General features: G+C 50.8%; 1 protein-coding gene across 2 annotated transcripts in view; it reads right to left on the reverse strand.

Moving 5' to 3' along the window:
* Window positions 1-25,115, reverse strand: part of RARB (retinoic acid receptor beta) — a 162,094-nt gene that overhangs the window by 7,809 nt on the left and 129,170 nt on the right. For both annotated transcript variants that reach the window (XM_054595042.1, XM_054595041.1), the window contains exons 4-5: window positions 21,937-22,097; window positions 7,400-7,576 (exon numbers count right to left, since the gene is read on the reverse strand). In XM_054595042.1, the coding sequence (XP_054451017.1) occupies window positions 7,400-7,576; window positions 21,937-22,097 (338 nt within the window). The remainder of the gene's footprint in view (window positions 1-7,399; window positions 7,577-21,936; window positions 22,098-25,115) is intronic.

The raw sequence follows: 25,115 nt of genomic DNA on the forward strand, positions 1-25,115 counted from the left end.
TCATTCCCCTCCCCGGGAGTGTGGGCTGCACCCAGTGACTTGATGCCGATGAAAGAATGCGGGGGAAGTGTGGGTGTGACTCTGGAGACGAGGTCATGGCTTCCTTCGGGCTCGCTCTCTTAAATCTCCAGTGTCAGGGGGAGCTGCCTGACCCGTCATGCGGACACCCCAGCGGCCCCATGGGGAGGGCCACGTGGCAAGGAATTGAGCCCTCACGTCGCTCCCTGGTACTAACTCGCTGGGCAAACATAACATGCTCCTTTGGAAGCAGCCCCACCGGCCCCTGCCCATGACGTGACTGCAGCCTCATGAGAGCCCCTGACCCAGAACCTCCCAGCTAAATCCGGTCCTGACACACAGGGCCTGTGTGAGGAAATAGCAATGACTGTTTTAAGCTGCTACATCTTGTGGCAACTAGTTATGCAGGAATAGATAACTAGTACAGCATATGTGCCCTGAGCACACAACTCATGTGTAGTTGAGTGCGTTTTCCCTAAGTATACACCTGTGTTGCCACCACCCAGATCAAAATGCAAATGGTTCTGGCGCCTATTGGCTCCCCCTGGGCTCCTTCCGATCCAACCTCCTCCCCCAAAGTAACCATTACTTTGACCTCTGTTCCCGCAGATTAGTTTTGCCTGTCTTGAACTTTAGATACATGGAATCACACAGTACAGTCTCTCTTGCGTCTGGCTTTTACTCCATATCACATCTGTGGGATTTTCCAGGCTAGTGCATGGGGCAGTGGTCTTTTTTCATTGCTGTGTAATATTCCACAGCAGCACCCATCACCCGCCCTGTTTCCTTTTCTCCACAGCGATGTCCTTCTCTGGACTTACTGACCCATCGCCTGCAAGAAGACAAGCTCTTAGAAGGCGGCGGCTGTCTGTCACTTTGCTCCTTGCTGTTGCTTTCACAAACAGCACAGTGACATGCACACAGCAGGTGGCCAATGAAAATGTGTGGAATAAATGAACTGGGTTCCCTCATCAGCATCTCTCCCACCTGGTTACCCACTGAGGGGGCCATCCAGGGATTTCTAAGTTTTGAGGCAAACGAGGAAGATCAAATTTACACCCATGTTAGTTTCCACACTAATTGTGTTTGGCACCTGGTGGGCAGCTCCTGATCTGACCTGTTTATCCTCCACTGCTTGTGGGAATGTCAAAGTCTTAATAACAACAACAATAACCTACAGAGCCGTGCGCGGCCGTCTTCCCTGGCAGTGCACAGTACCTATTGTATGAGTTCATGGGAACAAAATGTTTCCCTCCGTGGGAACTGCCACCAGCCTGCCTTTCCTGAGGAGGAAATGTGCTGGGAGCAGGAGGCTCGTCTCACTGTGACTGCTTCCTAGAGCAGCCCTCCAGGAGCCGTTCTTGTGTAAAATGTTACGAGCATTTTGTGGAATTAAATTTAATAGTACATTTTATTTCACTGAATAGATCCAAAATATTTTGGTTTCAACGTATAACCAGTATGTAAATCATTAAAGAGATATTTTACGTTTTTAAATACTCAGCCTTGGAAATCAGTGTGTATTTTCATAGTCACAGCATTTAGAGCGTGCCAGATGCTCCGCAGCCACTGATGGCTCGTGGCTACCGGACTGGAGAGCACAGGTCCAGATGGATTGTGTGCTTGTGTAGCAGTTCAGGACAGCTCACAAGGACAATCTGGGCTTACCTGATATTGACGTCCATGTAGCTAATCTACAGGAGCACTTTCTATGTGCCAGGTACCAGGTGCTCCACATGCATTAACCCAATCAATTCTCCCAAGAGCCCCATGAGGGAGGAGTTTCTATTACACCCATTTCACTGAAGACATAATTGAGGTGTAGAGAAGTCACATGGTTTTCCTAAATTCATACAGCTTCTAAGTGGCAGAGCTGGGATTTGAACCCGGGGAGTCCGGCTCCAGAGCCTACCCTCTTAACTGTTAAACTGACGGCCTCACAGTGACTTCCAGTAGCTTCCCAAGTAGCTGTGCTGCCCCCACAGGTGAAAAAGCTGAGGCTCGGAGGCACACAGGCCATCTTCATGATGGCACCGGCGGCCAGAGGCGGTGCCGAAGCCTGAGCTCAGGCTGTGAGCTCCGAGGCCAGAGCTCGCTCCTCTCCAGGTGGGGGTCCTGTCTCTGCTGAGTCCCTGGAAAGGCAAGGAGGGACCTGGGAAATGGTCCTTCCTGTTTGTAGAGTCACAAGGTCTCCAGGACCCCAGAAGCTACAAATCATGTTTTGAAGTCAGGCAGGGCAATCACTTTTGCATCACCAGAAGCAAGGTGCTGCCGTGGCTGGCGTGGGAATGTCTTCCTTGTGGGTAGTGAGGGCAGCAGGTGGCAGGACCCCGGGAAGCCCGGCGTGTCACACAGGGAAAGACCTCACGCTTGAAGCTTCCATAGATGCAATACTCAAGCGGCAGCCCATATGCTAAAATTCCAATTTTGATCTCAAATTCACTTGCCCGTGCATTTATCCATCCATTCATTCACAGATACCCACTGAATGCCTCTTTTCTGCCTGGAATTCTGCCATGGTGGCCAAACCCAACGTGGTCCCTGCCCTCAGTGAGCCAACAGTCCAGCATAGGAGACACTAGTGAACAGGTTTCAAAATGTCTTAAGTGCAACGACAGAGAGCAGTGGGGAGGGGGCGACAATCTAGGGCTGGCCAGTCAGAAGGGACTGTTCTGAAGTGGCGGCATTTAAGCTGAGATGAGGAGTTGGCCACAATGAAACTGGGGGGCTGAGGGAAGGGGGAGAAGGAAGGGTGTTCCAGACCAAGGAACCCTCGGGGGAGCCCCATGGGCCTGGGGCTCCCAGCTGGCCCCACTGCCTTACCTGCGGTTGGGGATGATAACAGAACCCCCTGCGGGGGCAGTGGGGCTGCACAATCATAGGTACAGTAGCTGAGCTCGACAACGTTCCAACGTTCAGGCCCCCTATGTGTGCTTCTCATTCCATTCTCCCCACACCCTGAAAGGAAGCGTCCATTATCGCCCTCGTTTTCAGTGTGAGGAGATGGAAGCTCAGAGAGGAGAAGCAGGTTGCCCAAGGTCACACAACTAGGAAGCACCAGAGCCAGGTCCTGAACCCAGGCAAGCTGGCTTCAGAGGCCACGCTCAGGCCTGCGATCAGCAGCAGGGGAGAGCCAACGGGAGGGGGAAGAGACGAGCTCTAAGGTGAAAGCTGGAGCAGGCCTAGGGCGGTTCAAGGGCTGGGCTGCAAATTCCAGGAGCGCAGGGATTCACCTCTCCTCTCCGCCATCGTATCTCTAGGTGTCTGGCACATAGCAAGTGCTCATTAAAAGTGTATGAGCTTCCTTCCTTCAACTTATACTTACTCATGCTGTATGACAAGGCAGAATGAACATGTGAAACAAAATCCAGATCACGGTTCACCTCTGGTCAAAGTCCAGTGACTCCTTATGACACCAAGGATGGAAATCGATGTGCGATCTCAGGCACCACTTTCCTCAGACAAAGGCCCTCTGGCGCCCCCTCTCGGTCCCTCCAGGCACACTCACCTCCTCACTGAGGCTCGGCCTGCCGGAGCCTCCCCTGACCCTGGGCCTTTGAATTCCATTCTGTGCAGGTCCCCCTTCTACTTGCACACCTCTCAGACCAGTGTCTTTTACTGGTTCCGGCTCTTTCTATCCCTTCCTTCAGGTGTCGTCTAAGGTCACTGGCTTCCCTAACTGCACTATGGAAATCAACTCCTGTCCAGCTTGGTCGTGCTCTGCCCTTTGATCTGCTTCTATTCTTCTTTGTAGCACTTAAGTCATTGCCTCGCCCTGGCCTCGTAGCGCGGTTGGCTGGAGCATCGTCACAATATGCCAAGGCTGAGAGTTCAATCCCTGCTCAGGGCACATATAAGGAACAACCAATGAATGCATAAATAATAAGGGGAACAACAAATTGATGTTTTGCTCCCTCTCTCTCTCTTCTCTCCCATTCCTTTTTCTCTCTAAAAATCAATACAAAAAAAAGAAAAAGATATTGCCTAATAGCCATCTCTCCGCAGAAGGTCACCCCTGCAAGGGCAGGAAATTTGGTCTGTCTTGTTCACTTCTCTGTCATCAGAGCCTAGAGCTTGACGCACAGCAGGTCCTCAGTGAATGCTTGTGGAAGGAAGGGAGAAAGGAAGAAGGGAGGGATGAGGGAGGGAGAGGAGAGAAACCAGAGGGTCAAACAGCCACAAGGGTTGTTTCCTATGATTTTACGTTGAGAGGGACTTGATCCCAATTACCTGCAGAGAAGAGGTGGCTGAGATGGAGGGTAGAAGAAACAGATGGAGAAGAGAGAGGAGTGAGCCAGAAGGAACACTTGAGGACAGAACTCAGGTGAAGGGACCGCTCTCAGGGGCTCCCTTTCTTGTCCTGAACCCAAACTGAGGATGCCCCACACTTGGGTGAGGAAAGGAATGTAAAATTCCACCTGCGATGAGTTTGAAGAGTTGGCCCATCTTACCAGAGACCTTTTGCCTACTCTCTCCCTGTTGGAAATCATGAAACTCAGAGCCGGGCCTCAGCCTTCTTCCCTCGGCCTCATGAGGGAAGCCTGGCTAGGGGCTCCGCGCCAGAGGGTCCCCACGGCGCAGAGGCTGGGAGGAAATCCCCCCGGAGGGAGTGCGGGCAGGACAGGCTAAAGGCTATCCTTCCCCTGGACCTGCTTCCTGAGGGCGATCCACCTTGTGATTACAGACCAACTCTCCCTCCAGGGCCTCGCAAAACATCCCACACCAGGAGCGTGTTGCCAACAGAGTGCCAGCCCTGCAGATGGGTGACCATCAGGACAAGCCACACAACACCACAACGCACTGGGAGCTGAGAACGGGGGCACCAGGTCACATCTAGTTACCTGTGGCACAGCCTTGGCTTTCCCTTCTAGGGCCGGAGAATCACCTCAGCCTGTGTCTGGCAGTCCCTCTGGTCTCTCTGTCTCACTATCCACACATCAAAGGCTGAGATGAGAAGATTTTTCTGAACACTCAGCTGGTTGACATTCTCATCCAAAAGATGAGAATTTTGAAGTTGTGCATTTTCAGGATCTTGTGATTAATTCCCTTTGCTACAAATTCTTGGAAAGGAGCTCTTGCCTGGGGCCAAATAAGTATACTTTCTGCTTTGTGTCATATGACCGCAGGTCTCTGTCCCTCCCTGGGCTTATGCCAGTTTTGTTCCTGCTTTCAGATTCACTGACGGGGGACCTACTGCATGTTCCTTTGTATCCGGGACCGTATTTAGGCCCATTTAAGGAATTGCCATAGTTAATGCCTTATTAATTTGTATTCCTATTTTATATATAGGTAAACTGAGGCTTGGAGAGGTTAAGTAGCTTGACAAAGGTCACAGTATTAGTTCCCGTCCTCCTTGTCTCCACCGAGGGGCTAAGGGCTGAGTCTCAGCTCCGTCAGCAAAGCTGGGGAACGCCACAGGGTTCAGTGTAAATGTGAGATGTGCGAAGATGGCTCCTGAAGTTGGATGGGATTTTAAGAGGGGATCTAAGCCTCTGGTCATGAAGCAGGTAGCACTATGGAAATAAGACACTTCCCTGGAGGATCTCAAAGCATCCCACTTGTTCCATCTTTCCCAAAGGGCCGGAGTTGACAGACTCACACGCTCTCACTACCTGGCAGCTAGACCCAAGGAGGACTGAGAAGTGAGCAGAGGGCCGAGGCTGGAACCTGAGCACAGGAAGGCTCCAGGTCCTGCTGGGTGGCCGCGTGATGCAGGGGACTCAGAATTCTACAGGAATCCCTGGTGCAGACACTGACTGGCTCTGTGTCACCTCACCCATCACTCAGCTACTCTGGGCCTCTGGGGCACCTCTCTAATCAGGTGGCAATTACTCCCGACTCAACTAATATCTTGAGGGTGTTCTGAGGCCTAGGGGAACTTCTACTGAGTGCCTCATTTGAAGCACTTGTGAGCAGAGTGTCAAAAGGTTGATTATTCTACTAGATCATCATTACCATCATTATTGATTTGTTCTAGCGATCTCTGGTGGTCTGGCTGCTTCTCTCCCTGTGGCCCACACCTCTCACACCACTTCTGGCACCTTGTTCTCTCCTGTGTGCACTTCTCATGGCTTTGGAACCCAAAGATTTGGGTCTTGAGTTTTGGCTCCGGCACTCACCTGTGCTGGGTGACTCACCTGGCCTCTGGCTCTATCTGTAAAATGGGCTGAATCTCTATCCCCAGGCTCTCCAGGTGGTGTGAGGTGTGGATAAGCTGAGGTTTTGCAAACTCTACAGAGTGTGGGAAAGTGACAAACTGATGTTGCTCTGATGTTTTGTTGTTTTTTTTTTCCTGAACATTCCTAGGTATGATCCAAACCCTGTGATTTTATGCAAAGAAAAAATACCACATATACTCCCAGGATTCTTGGCACCCATAGGTTACTGAGCCATCATTACCACTCCTCCTCAAATCCAACTCGCAAACAGACACAAGCGTTCAAGCTTCCTGCATCGCTGCCCTGTCCAGGGTTTTCTCTCCTCCTGAGCAGGGTGGTGCGTGTATCTAATTACAGTGAGTAACTATGCTTGCTTTGCAGAGTTGTTTATACCCAAAGCTATGAAAGATGTAATAAAAAGAAAAACCTATGCTTTTAAAGTACCTCAAGAGCTCATTTTTCCTTCCCTATTTTCTGATGTCTCCCTGGGGACCAGCCTGCCACCCATGTCCCCCCAGAGGCCCGTCAGTACACGCTCCCCTAGGCAGGACACGTCCCTGCTTCCCCTAATGGGAGCCGCTTCCCCGCCCAGGAAAACCGCCCCAGACAGAACTGACTGCACCGCCCTTGAGCCCCCTCAGGGAGACAGTGGGCATCCTGCCAGCAGAGACCTGCAGAGGACAAGCTGTGACAGCGTCCTCACCTATACCAGGGCCCGAAGAGCCACAGTGTGAGAACAGCAGGAGGCGGAGGGGCCTCAGGGATCCACTTTGCATGGTTGGGGAAACTGAGGCCCATGGACGAGAATTTTTGCAAGGCCACCAGTGGAGGTGGCGAGAGATCAGGGGATGGAACAAGGCTGCTATGTGCCACCTCTGGTCAGTTTAGCCTGGAGGCCTTTTGAAGACCTCCAGGGCTGTCCTGTAGAAGTGTCTATGAGTGAGCAAGCTGTCACTGAAGGCTTGTGACCAAGAATGGCTAGACCTTCTTTCCAAGGTCATGTGCTGGGTAGGCAGTGTTGGAAAGTTCTGTCCAACTCCCGGGAGTCTCTGAGCCTTCGGCAACTGAACTGAGACGCAGGCAGGGAGGATGGGGCTCGATGTGCCAAGGAGGTGGCAGGAAGAGGGGTTGGGGAAACTGAAGCCTCTGGAGGCCCTCAAAGCATCACAGCCCCCACTTCCCCCACCCCAAACCCCTGACCCAGAGTTCAGACGGGCACATACCAGGATGTCCAGGCAGGCGGCCTTCAGCAGGGTGATTTGGTCTGCGATGGTCAAGCTGGTGAAGCCTGGCAGACGTTTTGCAAACTCCACGATCTTAATAATGCACTTGGTGGCCAATTCACTGAATTTGTCCCAGAGGCCCAGGTCCAGTCGGACTCGATGGTCAGCACTGGAATTCTAAGAGGGAGAGAAAACACCGTAGTTTCGGGGGAGCCCAGTGGCGGGAAACTCGACACATTTCCTATGAACGTGCCGGCACTTCAGTCTTGACCAGGGAACTTCCTGGTGGGATGGCTGAGCTTTTTTCCTCCTTTACCACTGGCCTGTTAAATTACAGATACGGGGAATTTCTCTTTGTGCAATTATTCCAGCTAATACATGAAGAAAGAATAATAGAGTAAGGAGTCTCCACGTTGTAACACTGATGAATCAGTTGCTCTAGGCACTGACCATCAGTGGTTGCCATTATCTTAGAAAGAGTCAGCCTGCCACCTGGGTGTCCTGATGGAAACACGTACCGCCACCTATGCAACAGTCAACTCAGAAGCACAGCGAGCCTCTAGTTCTCACTGCAGGAAACCCAGGAGACAGAGGAGTGCGCTAAACTATGCCGCGGAGGATGCGACGGACAACATCCAGGACGCGGGAGACGCCATAAAACCAACCGATTTCCTCAACAAATACTGTGCAAGGGGAATAAAGAAATGGAAAAAGAAACCTATAGACTAAAAGTGACTCCACCCAGATGCTCGTTAACTGCTCACTGGAAAAACCGAGGGGAGTGCTAGTCAGCAGTGACCACAGACGAACAATCGATCCGCGCCGCAACGCGGATGAACCACAAAAGCATCAATCTCAGGGAAAGAAAAGAGGCACAGAAGCCAACGCACAGAGTGATTCCATTCGTGTGACATTCTGCAAATGGCAGAACTGCGGTGACGGAGGGCAGATCAGTGGTTTCCAGGTGGGGGGACGGCTGAGCATGGAGGTGTATAAAGGGGACTTGGTGGAGCGATGGAAATGGCCTGCTTCTTGTGACATATATGAGGAAATGGCACATAGGAGGAAAATTGTGAAAAACATATGAGGAAATTTGAGCTATTGGGGTGTTATTGTTATTTCAGAAGGAGTAAGACAGCATTACACTTTTGTTTGCAGCGGTGTCTGTCATTTAGGACAGATGAGAATATTTACACCCAAAATAAGATGTTTGTCATTTTCTTTCCAACAGTAGGTACTGGGTAGAGTGTATATGAGGGTGGATAGGTGATGGAAACAAGATTGACTGTGGAGGGATCATGGGCGTTTATTATTCTAGTTTCTTTACTTTCATATTAAGTTTGCAATTTTACATAATAAAACAAAAGGTAAAAACATGACAATGATAAAGAAAACACAAAATACTACAATGACAACAAAGTTTAGGCTCTTAGGGGTCCTCAGTGTTACAATGGCCACATGCTCGCCTCACACGGCGCTCCCTGTCCCAAGGCCTGGCCCAGCCTCTGCGGAGAGGGCACGCGCAGGCGGCGGGACGGTGCAGCACGGAGGGGCTCGCGAGGGGCAGCTCCTGGACACCCCAGCTGTGCCTCCCTGCGCTTCCCAGGAAGGACTGGCCTCCTCGTCCCTCAGCAGCTTCCACGCAGGACCACAGGCCCAGGTGCCTGCAGGATCCCTCATCTCTGATGGCCACAGAATATTCGAGGGGAATCCTTCCTCTCATCCCAATAGGCCAGTCGATTTCAGTCCAAGCTTCTGCATTTACTGGTTGGGCTCCTGAGTTCATTTAAATACTCCTTCTTTTGTGCATGTATTCATCTTCTTCTCTTCCTCCCCCTCTCTCTGTTCCTTGAATGTTTCCTGACCCACCCCCACACAGCCAGGGGCTGGGGTACAATGGCTAAACACACCAGACAGCATCCACCCTTCGTGGGCTCAGGGGGAAGTGCCTGCTGCTTTTGGAGCCTTACCAGAGCAGCCGCCACCCCCGCCAGCCTTCACCCCCTCTCTTCCGAACCCCACATCCACATGGGGAAGAAGAGGCTGTCAGTTTCACTGTAAGATGTGGCACGTGCATCTCAGGCAGGTGAGATGACTTGCCAAGGCAGGCCTGGAAACGCATCCCGGGCCTCCCTGATCCCCAGACCTGGCCTTTTTCCCTACTTGGCTGACAGATGTGACCTCCTACAAGTAATATCCTCTATTCACACCTCAGGCTCCCCATCGAGAAAGAGGGATGCATGCCACCTGCCTGCAAAGCCTGCTGGGAAGAGTAAGAACCATCCCAGAGGGAAGGAAGCAAATGGTGCCTGACGTGTTCCGGGGGTTTGAACTGCGTTGGGCCCCTTTCCTCAGAGCCCCTCCTGCCCGCAGCACAGCCGGGGGCTCAGACCACAGCAATGACTATCTTCCCCGCTGTCCTGCAGAGGTAACACGGCCGGCCACGTCCCCATACTGGCCCACTCTACTGGCCATTATGGGCCTCAACCTACCTTTCTTCACTTCATCAATGAAGAGGATGTTCACAGCACACACAGGAACTAGACTACCACTGAGAACTTGCCAGAAACTACTGAAGGTCTCAGCTTTTGGTTAGAACCACACTCCCATATACCCAAGAAAGTGGTTTTGACTTTGTTTTTGTTTTCTTTTCTCTTTGAAATCTCCAGCAAGACTGCTGGGGTGAATGGAGTGGAACGGTCACCTTGCATCTCTGTCTTCCTGCCGTACTCTCTGTTCTGCCTCCAGAGCCATTTGGGTGACTGCTCCTCCTTCCCTCTCAGTCCTTGGGGTCTGCGTGGGGCAATGGAACCCGCTCAAGTGCAGGGAGGGCACTTGACTCTGGTCTGGCTCATCAGAGCGGTCCCTCTTCCTGGCGATAGTGACTGGATTGGAAAAGAGCAGGTAACCCAGAGCTGGCCAATGAGGCTTAATTCTGAGACTTTGTTTGAACAACTGGGGAAGGGAAACTCTCTGTCAGTGAACATTACCAGGGGTTTGCAGGGGCCTGCAGGTGGAGAAGGCCTTCCTCACAACGATGCCATCTCAGAGGGAAGCTGAGATGAACTATGGAGAGAAAAACAGTGGCCCTGTCCTGCAGACACTGAGCTGCTGGATCCAGTTATGCCTGATGCATACAAGGAGGCTTTTTGTTTTAGTTTTTTTTTTTAATCAAAGTTGATTTAAGTGTGGTTTCTATCACCAGCAACAGGAAGAATTCTGATTAATGTACAGTTATAGCTTAAGATGGTTAAGTCTGAGAGTTTCACATTCTCCCTCCTTCCCACTACAATGTGTCAAGACATAGAGAAGAGGTCCCCACTGCCACCATCCTAGGCTGAGCAACCATCACCTCCTGCCTGGATCACTGTAACAGCCTCCTCGCTCCACCCTGGCCTCCTCACAAACTATTCTTACCAAAGCACTAAAGGAAACCTTTCAAAACACAAGTCAGACCAAGTCACTGTGCTGCTTAAAATCTCCCAGGATTTCTCACTCAGACTAAAAGTCAAAGTCATTTCAATGGCCTGCAAGGCCCTCCCACACCTGGCTCTGGCTCTCTGACCTTGTCTCCTCCCACTTTCTCCCTGCTTACCCACCCCAGCTGCACAGGTCTCTAGCTCTCCCTGAACAAGTGGGGCCCGTGCCTGCCGCTGGGCCTTTGCACTGGCTGTTCCCTCTACCGGGAATGCTCTTCCCCAGATAGCTGCACCATGCCTTCCCTCATTCCTTCAAGTCTTCGCTCAATGTCACCTTCTCTGGGGCCTCCCAGACTACTTTACTGAAAATTACAGACCACCCTCATAGTGACTAGAACAGAAAACATAAATGTGAATTTTCAAAAAACCCTAGTACTTAGTTAACCTTCTTTCTACATGTAGATTTCTGTGTTCTCTATTTTCATTTCTTCTTCATCCTTACTTTTCTATAACCATTTAAGATTTGCTGCCTCGCCATGTAAGAACTAAGTGAGCTGTTGATGTTTAAGATAAACATGGTGTGAAAAAATAGGTTTTTCTTCCAAAATACTTTTTTATCACAGCCCATTAAAGTAATGAAAATTGGGTATAACAGGCAGAATTTAAAAAAATATTTTTTATTTTGAGGTTGATATTTCATAAATTATAACCTAATAGATTTTTTTTAAAAAAAGGAATGGGCATCTCTCAGTATTTTATTTGTAAGTTGGACTACTAAAAAATTTCTCTTTACACATGTAATAATTATTCATACAACATTTCAGGAGAAGAAAATAAATACTGCCTTATATCCTCAATTATACTTAAGTAGCCTGCGTTTTTGGATTTTGCAAATCCAAAATCTGTGTTTATTGTTGGAGGAGAACAACAATATATGTTGTTCTGCTCACATGCTGTGTACCATATTTTGCCATGTATAATGTGCATTCACGTTTTGTGTATATACACAGATTATACCCATGGTATGTAATCATTACACCCATGTATAATGCACATCCTTATTTTTCCCTCAAAAATTTGGGCAAAACAGTGCACACTATACAAGGCAAAATATGGTATATTTTCTTAATGTTATATAATAATTTCTGCTTTGCAATAGATACTGGTATTTCCTGTATTGAATTTAAGGAAGAAAAAACCCATTTCAAGAATTAGAAAAAGTAAAAGATTACTGATAAAGAACTAAATACGTAATTAAACAGAATTTACTTTCAGCCCCCACATCCCCCCAGAAGAAAATTGCCGAACCCTCCACCCACGCACTGCCGAGGCCCGTCCTGTTTGGTGTCCGCAGCACCGATCTCCTGACGCGCCCGGCCATTCGCTTATTACACAGGGGCTTCCTTTTCATTGCGGGGCTATCGGCGTCACAACAGTGCCTGGTACAAGGTGGGTGCTCAGAATAATATTTGCTGAATGAATCGATGGGTGAATGAAGTTCCCACCAGTCCTTGCTCGTTTAAAGTGACACAGAACAGCTAACGTGTTGAGGATGAGGCTTTCCTAGGCTGTGGCCCCTGCGGCCTCCAAAGGCAGAGCCGAACCATCCACTCCACGGAAAGGCGAGGCTCCCCGGCCTGGCTCTGGGCCTCTGACAAATGCACGAGGAAGACCCCACCCAAAAATCTGGCATTAACTTCTGGAGGGCGGGCCCCTTGTAGTACAGGCTTCCCCTGCTAGGCGAGTGCTCTAGGTACCCATCTGGATCAGTGTACCAGCTGGTGTTGTTGTGAGAGGCTGCATTCCACTTCAGTGAATTTTTTTGAAGACTTATTCATGATGGGTGACTTACAGGTGCACCTGCCCACACCGCCCTCAGTGTTCAGCAGTTTTTGACCAGAACTGGCATGAACCCCATGCCCCACCCTCCCATTTACCCAATCTCACCCTGAGCAACCTTTTTTTTTGTTTCTCCAAAAAAAAGAGTCCTCAAAAGGCAGTTTTGCCAATGTGAAAGAGGCGAAACAAAAAAAATCGCAGAAGCACTAAAAGGCACCAAAACTGATGAGTTCAGAAACTGTTTTGAGCAGTGGAAAAAACATCCTGATAGATATATGGCATCTAAGGGAGAGTACTTGGAAGGTGACTGAAGTTTAAACATATAAGAAACATAAATACACAATTTTTTAATAAATAAATTATGGTTTTTGGGCCCCCTCTTGTGAGTAATTCAGTTAAGGGTACTGTGCATCCCAACGGGTGTTTTCAGTTCCTCACCTCAGTGGAAATCAGTTCATGGAGTCAATAAAACTAGCTATTGTTTTTAATGTTGGTGAGGAGAGGCAGAAAGAAACATTTGCATAAGGGATGCCACGGAGGCCCTAAAAAAGCTGGTGGCCAACATTGCCTTCTGCAACATTCTTTGTGGAAAGTAGGCATGCGCCCTCCAGATTTATTGTATTCCTTCCTCAAGGACCTCAGTGGAATCCAGTGCACTCAGGGGAACAGGAGAGCAAGATGTGCGCCATTCGGGCTATAATTAAATTTAATAGGCAGTTTATCCGGTTCAGAGGAAGACGTGATCAAGAGGGACAGAGAGGCGAGCCTACCGCGGGAAATCATTTTAAAATGCAGGATCCATCTGGGAAAAAAGACATTGCCCCGACCCAGCAAGTGTGAACAAAATCTTCATCAGCATCATATGAGGTTACTTCATCACACACAGGACGAGAGGGAGAAGCCTGCCGCACCTTCTATTAAAAATAATGCACAGCCGTCTTAACAGCATGTAAATCTCACTCACTATTATGCAAACTGAAGGGAAGAGGCAGTTAATAAAACACAAAATAACCTGGTGTTTTATTAGGCCAGGTGCTGGATTCATAGGCATGAGGTTTAAAATGGCTTATATATTATCTTCCAGCTGTGGCAGATCTAGAGCGTGGCTTGGTTTGGTTGATAATGAAGGTGGTTATAGGGAGCGTGGAGGAAGTGTGGGTTTTCTGCAGCCTTTCTGAAACTGCGGGAGCGGGAGGCGAGGAGAGTGCGGCATGGGGTGCTGAGGAAAGGCCCTTTTTGGCAGCTAAGGAGAAACAGAGCCATAGCAGAGGCAAAGCAGAGAGGCAGGCCTTCCCCAAACTCACCGTCCTGCCTTCAACCTGGCGGGAAGCCCCTCCCGGGGCAGGAGCCCCAGCTGCCTTCCCAGAATGCTGTGCAGCCAGGCCCTGGTGGAGGGCACACCCTGAACTCCCCCCACCCCAGGGCTATCTTAAGCAGCTGAAAAGCCCAACCCCACGACAGACTCCAATTAAATGGCCACTTTTGTCCTGCAACTGAATCCCTTTCTTGTGCAGACTTGGTTCTCTGCCGGCACAGGCTGCTCTTCTGCTGGCCTTACTCTCAGAACAAGACCCGTAAATGCACGTGGAATCACCAGGGTCTTCAAAATCCCACCCGTGGCAGCTGCTGGGTACTACTTGTTTCATCAGGGCCACCTCTTGTTCTTTTTTAACTACAGAAGATCGTACATTTCTTAAAAGGAAGAAAGAGTTAAGGTCCCCTGGGACCACTGGGCACATCCACTGGGGGGGCCCCCTTCCCTCGGCCTGGAGTTTCTGCGCTTCGACCACCCTGAGAGGCCGATGCCCTTTCAAATTCTATCTGCAAAAGGCTCCCGTCACATTCCACTCCTCCATTTTATGTTGCTCACGAAACAACCCCTTCCTTGGGCTTACCTCAGCCAGGCACCGTTTTGAGTGCTTCCCAATGAACTCCCTTTAATTCTCACACCGCCCTCCTGAGCTAGGCGCTGCTGTCGTCCCACCCGGCTGACTGAAGGCCCAGAGAAGTTAAGTAACTGGTACAAGACGCCCTGGCGGTTCGGTGGAGGGTACGGGACCCACACCAGGTGGCCGGGCTCCAGCACCCGCCCCCCCGCCCCGCCCCGCATCACCCCTCTTGTGCCTGGGTCATCCCGTGTTCTCCTTCCTGGCCTGAACTTTCGGTCTCCTAAGACCTGATATAGCATTTGTGATCTCCCTCATGGTTGGAAGTTCTGGATGCTTCCCACAGGTGGCGGAAAGACATGTAGCCTCGCCAGGAAGAGAATGTCATGTGCCAGGCCCGCATCTCTTTGTGGTCAACCAAAATATATCCAGATGCTATGACAACATGGCCTCAGAACCGGATGCTTCCGACAGGTGGGGAGAAAGGCAGCTTGGCAGCTATGAGTGGAAAGAGAGGCAATGTCTTAAAGGCACGGCACAGCCTGTGGGTGGAGAGGGCTCTGGGCAAGGGGCAGGGGGCTGTCGCGAGGATCTTGAAGGACCTTCAAATGTTTCCTGGAAGCCTGGCTAAGAGCCAGGGTGATGCTATAGGACTTCCCTGAGGTAATGTTTTAGGGTGCTCCTGCACCGCCCCACTGTCTGTAATTCCGGGGCTGGAACATGAGCCTGGAGGGCCCCTCTCGAGGGCTGCAGCTGCGGCATCCCTGGTATCTCAGAGGTTCAGAGATATTACAGAGTGCAGGGGTGCAGCCTGCGGAACGGCCCGGCTACAGGGTGGAGGGTAGAGATCACTGACGCTGGCCTTGGGGGTGGTTTCCGCTGAGGTGAGGAGCCGCTGATGGCTTCTGGAACTCCAGGGACACATTTAAGGAAGAACAAAAGCTCTGCCTGCCTCCTTACCAGAGCCTGCTGGCCAGGCACGCAGCAGCCAGGGCTGCCCTCTTGTCACGCTTCTCCTGACTAGAAGCCTCTCTCGGCTGTCTCTGGTGAACATTTGCACAGCCTATCCCGGCACACCGAGGCCCCGCCAGCTGGCCTCAACCTGCCTCCTCACGCTGCGCCTGCCTCCCACCCAGCCCCTCCCTGCAACGCCCCTGGCCATGCCCATGCTATTCCCTCGGCTGGGAACGTTTCTTCCTTTCCCCCCACCACCCAGCGAATAGGATCCTGGGTACCTAGCCCAGTGCCTAGAGGGCGTCCCCTTTAAAAGAAGAGGCCTTAGAATGTGTGCTGCCAGAGATTTCTAAGAGCTTATAGAACATGTGACAAAATGTGATTTTTCAGTCGGACCTCACGAAAGAGCTGCAAGCATGGCCTTGTGCGCCCCAATACTGCACTCAGTAGGTGTGGCGGGTTTAATCCCTGATACTTCAGAAGGTGACCTTATTTGGCAATAGGGTCCTCACAGAGGTAAGCAACTTAAAATGGAGTCATTGGAATGAGTCCTGATCTAGCATGATGCTGCCCTCATGAAAAGGGAAAGCTTGGACAGAGACAGATTTGCGTGCAAGGAAGACCGTATGAAGACGCACAGGGAGAAGGTGGCCACGTGAAGACAGGAGTGGGGACCTGCTTCTATCTACAAGCCAAAGAAGGCCAAAAAATTGCCTGTGACTTCACAAGCTATGAGACAGAAAAGGATTCTTCCCTAGAGACATCAGAGGGAGCACGGCTCTGCGGACACCTTGCTTTTGGACTTCTGGCTTCCCGAACTGCGGGCTGATCAATTTTTGTTGTCGTCAGCCACCCAACTTGTGGTGCTTTGCTGTGGCAGCCCCAGGAAACTAATAGAGTCAGTGTATGTAAATGCATGTTGGAGAAGGAAAGGACGGTCTAGGGAATACAGACAGGGCGGGTATGTTTATGGGCAAACCCCCGTGCTCACAGAATTGAGGGCTGGTTCAAGGTCAGGAAAGGGGGTAGCAGGGTGGGGGTCAGACCTGGGCCTTGTGACTGCCCCAGTCTTCCATCTCACCAGGAGCCTCCTTCCTGGGGGGGACGGCCTCGCGCATTTCCGATTCTGATTCTCTGGCTGATCAGTGTTAGTTGCTAAAATGAACGCCAAGTCCACACATAGCTGGAGCGGCTCACAATACCCTTCCTTTTTTAAAGCACTCGTCTCCTGAAAAGTTCTTTGGTCGTTTAATGATTCTGTTGGTGGTCATTTTTTCTGAATAGATTAAGGGCTCTTTAAATCCCCATAGCTCAACTTCAGGAACCCCGCGGAGGGCAGCTTATGTCCCATCAAGCTCCGCAAGGTGATGAACAGCCACACAGGGCAGAGCAGCGGGACGCGGGAGCAGATGCAGCCCTGAGCAGCCACCCAGGCTGGGGCCGGGCCCCTGGAACCCTCGCTTTCCCACCCACCCCTTTACTTTTCCAGAACCTGGGCAAGTGGCTCCAAAAAATGACAAGCTGTTATTCATAGCAGGATCGCAAGGAGGAGGCCTGCTCATTTGGCACATTTCTGTGCCAGAAACTGTACAAGGCGCCCTGATAAATTTCTCTCATGAAACCGTCCCAGCAACCCCATGAACTAGCACTATTTAAACCCCATTACACAGATGAGGGAACTGAGGCTTCAGGGATGACTTCAAGGTCACGAAACTCCTAAGTAGCACAGGCAGGATTTGAACCTGGGCCTGAGAGACCCCAAAGCCTAAATGACATAATCCCTAGGGTTAGTCCTAAGGAAGCAGAGTAAACGTCCTCCGAGCCAGGATGTTTCCTCTGGTTCACACCCTCGTTCCATTTTGGGGAGCTCAGTATAAATAGCTACTCTGCTGCTGCCCACCTTTCTCCATGAAATCCCCCTCCCACCTCCTTGTTTTCGGAGGGGTTGCTAGTTAGGAATCTTCCCAGGGAGACCAGCTCTGAAGCGTCCTGCTGGGCCTGGGTGTGGAAGGTGGTGGGCGTATGTTTTTGTCTCTCACATGTGTTCTGCTGCCTCCTGGGCCCAACCACTGCTCCCATATCTACCCAGACTAGGGACGCAAGAGGCAGTGCTCTTTCAAAGATCTGTCGGTGGGCAGCTCGCTGCCTTTTTAATTCCTCTCTGCCTGCTATTCCCAAGGCCCCTGATAGGAATGCCAGTCTGGTGAGGGCGGCAGGAGGTTTCCTGGCAGTAGAAGCAATCGCCTATCTAAAAAAAGCTCTCTATAAAAATGCTCCACTTGGAACTAGGAGCTTGCAGAGAATGTGTTATGGCTGCTGTTATTTATTTATACCCCCACCTACTTCCAGAAAGGATTTGAAGTTGCTTACAATAAAAACAGCGCCAGGGCTGTGTACAGAGTAGAAATCAAGAGAAATGGGAGGAGAGACCGGAGGGGAGCCGTGTTGCTCCTGCACATGGGCTCTGGGCCCCTAAAGCAGGGTCAGGCTGCCCTGTGCTGAGAGGTCAGACTGGAGATTGAACTTGCGTTTTCATTTTCCCTGCTGGATCAGGAGGTGTGGGAAGTCCCTGCAAAGTGCTCAGAACGATGGGCACCAACTGGGGACGGATGGTGTCTTGTCCCCAAAGAGGGGTGAATGAGAAGGGACCCTGGTGGCCCTCAGGGCATCTGCCTGCCTTGGGCAGGAGCAGACCCTGAAACTAGGATTTGAATGCAAAGAGTTTATATGGGAAAAGATCCCAGGCAAGGAGGAGGAGTGGGAGGGAGGGGGCTGCTAAGGGAAGGTGGCCAATGAAGGATGTGCTGTGGGCGCCTGGGCTCCACCTCCATGGGGAACACCAGAGAGAGGGTTTGATGGAGAGATGGTACCCTGCTCCAGGGGAAAGGAGGCCAGGGCCTTACCCCACCAGCTACTTTTGGGGTGGGGCCCCTCCCAGGAGCACTTTGCGGCACCTGTGCGCCAGGCAGCTCCGGCCGCCAGAGGGAGCCTTCGGGCACGTTCACTCGGGTTGCAGGGTGAACCCAGGCAGGGCCCCGACAGCCCCTTCAGCGCCCTCCCAGAGAGCGGGGCCGGCAGCCTCACCAGCGGACGCAGATGGAATCGGACCTTTGGCGTGAGCAGCATCCCCACGGAGACGCTTCCGATGTTAGGATTTCACAGGGAGGCCTGGGGCAGGGAGGTGCTAGAGGCCCCATGAGGCTTTTGGGGCAGGAAAGAGCTGTGCTAACAGAGGACTGTCCTGAAGGAGCATCCCGCCCCCAGGATCTGTGGGAAGCCAAGGCCATCCCAGGACATGTGTTCTAGGAGGGGAAAATGCTGTGCTTTGTGTCTGTCCTGCCCTCCTCCAGACTAGAGGGGGCACCGGGTTACCATCTCACCTGGTTACCAGAGGAGTCGGAGCCTGGGGGAGGGCGCTGAGCAGGTCATACTAAAACATCTCCACCTGGGCCCCTGACACGGTAGCAAAGGACCCCAGGGACTGTCATTTCGTGTCCCATGCCTTGTGACCTGGCTCCGAAGTTTCCACTTCCGGGAAGCCCTCCTGACTCTGACTGTCCTCTTTTACTCCATCTTTTCTGGAGCTAACTGCTGGATTCATCTCTGGGGAACAGTCATCTCCTCCTGACCAGACGCCCAGCGGCTCCCGCTGCCACTCCACCTGTTCACTGCCCCGCGGACGTGTTCTGTGAGCGGCATAGCTGTTCAAAGGGCGGCCCTGCAGCCGGACTGTTCGCGTCCCACGTGTTGGCTATAGACTCGGGGAAAGTTATTTAGCCCTTCTGCACCTCAGTTTACTCATCTGGAATGTCGGGAAAATAATACTTAGCCTCAGTTTACTCATCTGCCTGACGAGGGCAACAGTATGCACCTCAGAGGGACCTCGCAAGGAGTAAGGAGTAGAGAATTAATATATTTAGGCTACTTATCATGGTCCCTGGCACATAGTAAATGCTCAATAAATATTAGCTGTAATCATAATAATGATAAGAATAATAACAACTCCTATCACAAGCTGTGCATACAAGAATTTGTATTTAGACTAAAATACAAACTCCTGAGTCTTCTTTCCAGACTCTGCAAAGCTTTTCCATTCTCATTTCCTGCTCGCTCTCAACTTAACATGGTCCCACCACTCCAGAGCACCTGTTCTCTCTGCTCTTCTCCTGTGTCCATTCCCGTGGCCCAGCCTCAGGTAGTTTCCCTTGGTCTTAGGTCAGGACGCACTCACCTTAATGTTTAGCTCAGTACAGTGCCTGGAACATAGTAAGTGATCAATCAATACTTCTAAAAGGAATAAATGATATGCTCCTTGGCACTGGTTATTCATCACTTTATCTCTCTGCAGTGCCAAGAGGCACCGGGCATGAGACCAGGTTCCTGGAGCCTCCAGGTTCATACCCAGCAAGTGGGTGGGTATGTGGTCACATCACTGCTGTGTAGCTACTTCCAGGTCCCATCATAGAAGCTTTGCATGAATTGTTTCATTTCACCTTCCTAACCATTTTCTATCCCCGCTTTACAGATGGGAAAAACGAGGTGGAGGGAAGTTAAGTAGCTTGAGCACAGATCGCTGACCGGGCAGGTATATGTCCCAATTTATCTGATTCCAGCGCCCTTGCTCTCGATACCTGTCATTATTTGCCACCATTTCTTGGTTCACAGGCCTGCTTTATATCCTGAATTACAGTGCAAGGTCCCATATGGTGTCCAGCCTTGTCCTGCTCTGTGTCTGCTTTGGGCTAGGACAGTGCTCCCCAGGTTCCACGAGAGCTTGTCCACTGAGTCCAGCACCTCCCTCGGCCTGGCAGGTAGGTCAACAGCTTTACAGGATAAAGAGTAAGGCACACCCAAATCTCTCCTCTTCCCTCACACTAGGGTCTGGGGAGTCCCAAAGGTCATTCTGGGTCCTGCCCCTCAAAGTAGTTTCATGGCCTTTGCTATGCAGAGTGTGGTCTGTATAGTGGCGGCACCAGCGCCACCTGGGAGCTTGTTAGAAATGTGCCACTCAGACCTGCTGAATCAGAACCTGCATTTGATAAGAATGCCAGGTGCTTCGTAAGCAGACGGAGGTTTGGGAAGCCCTGCTCTAGGTTCTCCCTCTGCTTCCTGAGCCAGTCTTCGGTTTGGCCAGGGGACCTAAGTCTAGCGCCAGCCCCACAGAAGCTTCTGCCACCAGCTGTGCAGCCTCCTGCTCACCTGAGAAGCTGCCCTGGAAAATTCTAGCAATGATTTCCACAGCCAACCCTCTGGACCTGTCCCTGGCCACATTCCCGTTCTATAGACAAATCTGTGGCACCCACACCGAAATGCATGACTGCGCGTGTCCCAAGAACAGCTTTACCACTGTGGCGCTCCCTGTTCTTTTTTCTGTCTGGCAACACTTCTTCATCTTTTTATGTTTGTGACCTTTCACACTGTTCTTTTCCTAGCACACTAGCCACCAAACCAGCAAATGCTGCAATGTTTGCTTTTTTAAAAAAGAAGCATGTTTACTAGCATCTAGGCAAGCGACATAAGCCACTTAAATAAGTCAGAACAACTTTCTATATTCATTCATTCATTCATTCATTCACTCAGTCAACAAATATTTATTGAGTGCCCCACATTGGGAATATACACCAAGGAACATAACACATACAAAAAACACTATAAAATATTAAAGTACCTCATGTTTCTACTGTCTCATCCGACACCAGGAAACACACACCTCCTACTTCAATCCCCCTTTCTCTCCCTCCCTCTTCTCTTTATCTCTAACCTCAGCAAAAGCCATTCCCAGCAGAATACTGGGAGCAGAGGGGGTCCACCCACCCACCTACCTACCTACCTACCTGGGGAAGGGCCACGCCTATTTTGTGCTGTTCCAGGCCTTGGCTTAGGGGTTATTAACAAAGCCTCTCTGAAGCCAGACCCTGGCCCAGGGAAGAGCCCCAATCATCCTGGGTAGATCTTACAGCTGGATCAGTGCTTTTTACAGGTGATCCCTTGCTCCTCGTGGGTCCCCAGTGGGCTCTATACAGGTGTCTGCCATGCCCCAAGTTACACCTCACTGGTTTTACCTGTCTCCTTCACCAGGCCCTAAGGCCCTGCAAGCAGCAACCTTATCTTACTTGTTCATGTCGCCAGCGCCTCCCACACAGCCTGGCATATAGTACGTGCTCCATTTGTGTTCCTTGGGTGAGTGCACGCACACCTGACTGAATCGGAGGAAACACCAGCCTACTCAGAGAGTGGGCGAAGGCTACTGCGTGAGGAGGAAGGTGGCCACTGCGCAGCCCCGGGGCTGACATGCACGTCCTGGGCCGAGTTTGGGCGGATGTCCCTCCAGGCCCAGGGAAGAGAGTGTGTGTGCGCGCGCACACATGCACGTGTGCACAAGGACCTGTGCCCGTCCTCCCAGCAGCCCGGGGCACGGGGTGAGGGGAGCGTGTCTTACCGTGGTGTATTTACCCAGCTGGCAGAGCGACGGGAAGGTTTCCTGGTGCGCTTTTCGGATCTTCTCTGTGAGATCATCCAGCTCAGCGGTCATTTCATAGCTTTCTGTGCATTCCTGCTTCGAAGGCTCCTTCTTTTTCTTGTTTCTGTCATTCCTGACAGCTGGAAACGAGAGAAAGCAAATCAGGGGTCACTGATGGCTGGGACTGTGCTCCCCGATGCTTTGGATTCATTTGACACTGGGAATAGGAGCAGCGGGAAAAGGTGCTGTAAACACATCTCCTGAGAAAAGAGGTTTGGTGGCCTGGAGAGCTGGGCAGAGAGTGATGCTTGTCTTTCTGTGCGAGCACGTGCCAACCAATTCTGAAGGAATGCTTGGCTGCCCCAGCAGGCGGAGGCTCTATTGTGGGAAAACTTTCTCTGTGCACTGGTCCTTAAGAGAGATTTTCCCACGCATGGTCCCCTCAACTCCAGGGCAGATGGCTTGTGAGGCACTTCCAGGGAACCATTTTGGCCTGGGAAACATATCCCAGACACAGCCCTGGGGGCATCATAATTGGTGTTTCCAAAGTAAGCTTTTTGTTTTTGCTTTTGGTATTTTTTTCCCCTCACCCGAGGACATTTTTTTCATTGTTTTTTAGGGAGAAAGGAAGGCAGAGAGAAAGGGAGAGAGTGAAACATTGATTGCTTGCTTCCCATATATGCCCAGACCAGGTATTGAAGGTGCTCTGTCCCAGTATTGAACCCGCAACTTAGTTATGCGCCCTGACCAGGAACTGAACCCGCAACGGTTTGACTATGGACGCTGATCCAACCAACTGAACCACACCAGCCACAGCTAAGCGTTTTTGTTTTGATATTTTGCTTTTTAGTTTTCTGAATTCATTGACTAGCACTTTTAAAGAAATTCATCTGAAAGATAATGGGATTATGGTTTTTGTATCTCTGTGCTTTCCTGCTTCCTAAACTTTCATATTAATCACGTACTATTATTTATAAAGTTATTTTAAAAATAATAATCTATGCATTTTGAACCCTTGGCCTGAAAAAACATTCATTCATTCACTCATTCACTTATTTGCCCACAGCCTCTTGGCACCACATCTTGCCTGGCCCTTGGACCCTCAGCAGATGAATGTCTTGGGCTCAGCAGCCCCTACTGAGCTCAGTGCTGGGCAGGCTCAGAGCCCAGGACCCTGGGGCTGTGGAAGCCGATGCTTCCTCTCACAGCACAGGCCTCTCGGATGACTTCAAATCCGAGTGTAACTCAAAGCTCTGGCCTCTGGCCTGGGTCTCCTGGGAAAGGAAACTGAAACCCAGGGAGGCCAACAGGTAAAAGGAGCCCATGGGCCCTCTCTGGGGAGTCCACGCTCCCGGGGGACCCAGGGTGTCTGGCTGTGTATGCCTCTGCCATGAGCTGGGAATCTGTGCTGCAGAGGACCCACGGCACAATCCGATCTGCCCTCAGAGGATTTGGCCTGGGCTGCCTCCCAAGCGGGCGCACCCGGGTGACCTGAGAACTGGCAGTTCCTTGGGCCTACACTGAGGGGACCTGGGGCCCTGCTTGGAGCTTGAGCTGAGGGCAGAATCAGAGGCGGGCATGGGAGAGGAGAACGTGAGACAGGAAAGAGATAGTAATGGAGAGGGAGGGAGGGAGAGAGGAAAAAAAGGGAGAAATGAATGGGACTTAAAAATCCTAGTGTCTGTATAAGCCGCTCACATCTGACCAGGAGGCAGGGCGGTTGGAGGAAAAAAATCCACATTTCTTGAGTATCTTGCATATGCGTAAGAGCTACCTGCAGTATCTCACTTACTCCCTTATCAGGTAGGCAATTTAAAACCCATTTTACAGATAAAGAAATGGAGCCTCAGAGAGGCTAATGTACCCAAGTTTGTGCAGTTGACAAGTTCTTTCCTCACTTGGACTCATTCCGAAGGAACTGGATGTTTGAGAAGAAAACAAAACCTCCCAGATGACCGTCTTCCCAGGACTCTGAAATGACACTGTTCTTTGGCTCAGAACATTTCCTGATCTAGAATGAGCGGGTAAGGACAGTGCGAGGTGCCCCAGCCTAGATGCAGCCTTCTCTGCGTGCCCAGGCCGCTCCCAGCCCGTCCGAAACACAGGGAGCGGGTATGCAGTTTGCAGCAGGGAGAATACAAAGAACATAGTCAGCAATGGGGAGACGGGGAGGGAGGAAGAGGGGAGCGCGTGGCGCAGAGACACCCGCGTCTCTACACAGACGGGGTCTGGGCGTGTGAGGGGAGGCTGCCGCCCAAGGCTTGTGTGGGAGCCCAGGGGGCTCACAGTGCAGGTTCTCAGACCCGCTCCTTCCCTGGGTCCTGCCAATGACCCTCTTCCTCAGCTAACACAAAAGTCACGTCAGAGTAACGACGATCCTTCCAAAACAGAGGCCTGAGAAAAGAAGTTGGGCAGTGCCTCAGAAAGTTAAACATGGAGTTACCATACGACCCAGCAACTCCACATTTAGATACATACCCGAGAAAACAGAAAATGCATGTCCATGCAGAACTTGTGCATGAATGTTCATAGCAGCATTATTCATAGTAGTCAAAACATGAAAACAACCCGCGTGTCCACCAGCTGATGAATGAATACAGATAATGTGGTATCTTCATACAGTGTAATATTATTTAGCCATAAAATGCAATGGAATACTGAGGTATGCTGCAACATGGACAAACTTTGAAAACATTATGCTCAGGGAAACAAGCCAGTGACAAAAGACCACATGTTGACTGAGTCTCTTGATATAAGATGTTCTGAATAAGCAGATTCATAGAAAGAAAGCAGATCGGTGCTTGCCAAGGGCTGGGGTAGGGGTTGGATAGGAAGTGACTGCTAATGGGTATGGGGTTGCTTTTGCAGCAGATGAAAAGTTCTGGAATTAGAACGTTGTAACAGTTGTATGACCTGGTGAATATGCTACAAATCACTGAATAAGATGATGAATGTTATACTCTGTGAATTAAACCTTAAAACAAAAAGAACAACAGAACCCAGAACCCCGAGGGAGGCCACGAGTCCCTGGACACTGGGAACTGCTCTGGTTAGAATCAGAAGCCATGATGACACCTGTGACCACCTAACACAACAGTGACAGAATGCCATTTCTTGATTGCTTAGCCAGTGCCTTAAGCAATTGAAGAATTCTTGCT

This window comes from Pteronotus mesoamericanus, unplaced genomic scaffold (genome assembly GCF_021234165.1).
Source record: "Pteronotus mesoamericanus isolate MK-2021 breed Mesoamerican mustached bat unplaced genomic scaffold, CSHL_Meso_final scaffold_54, whole genome shotgun sequence".
Classification (NCBI taxonomy): domain Eukaryota; kingdom Metazoa; phylum Chordata; class Mammalia; order Chiroptera; family Mormoopidae; genus Pteronotus; species Pteronotus mesoamericanus.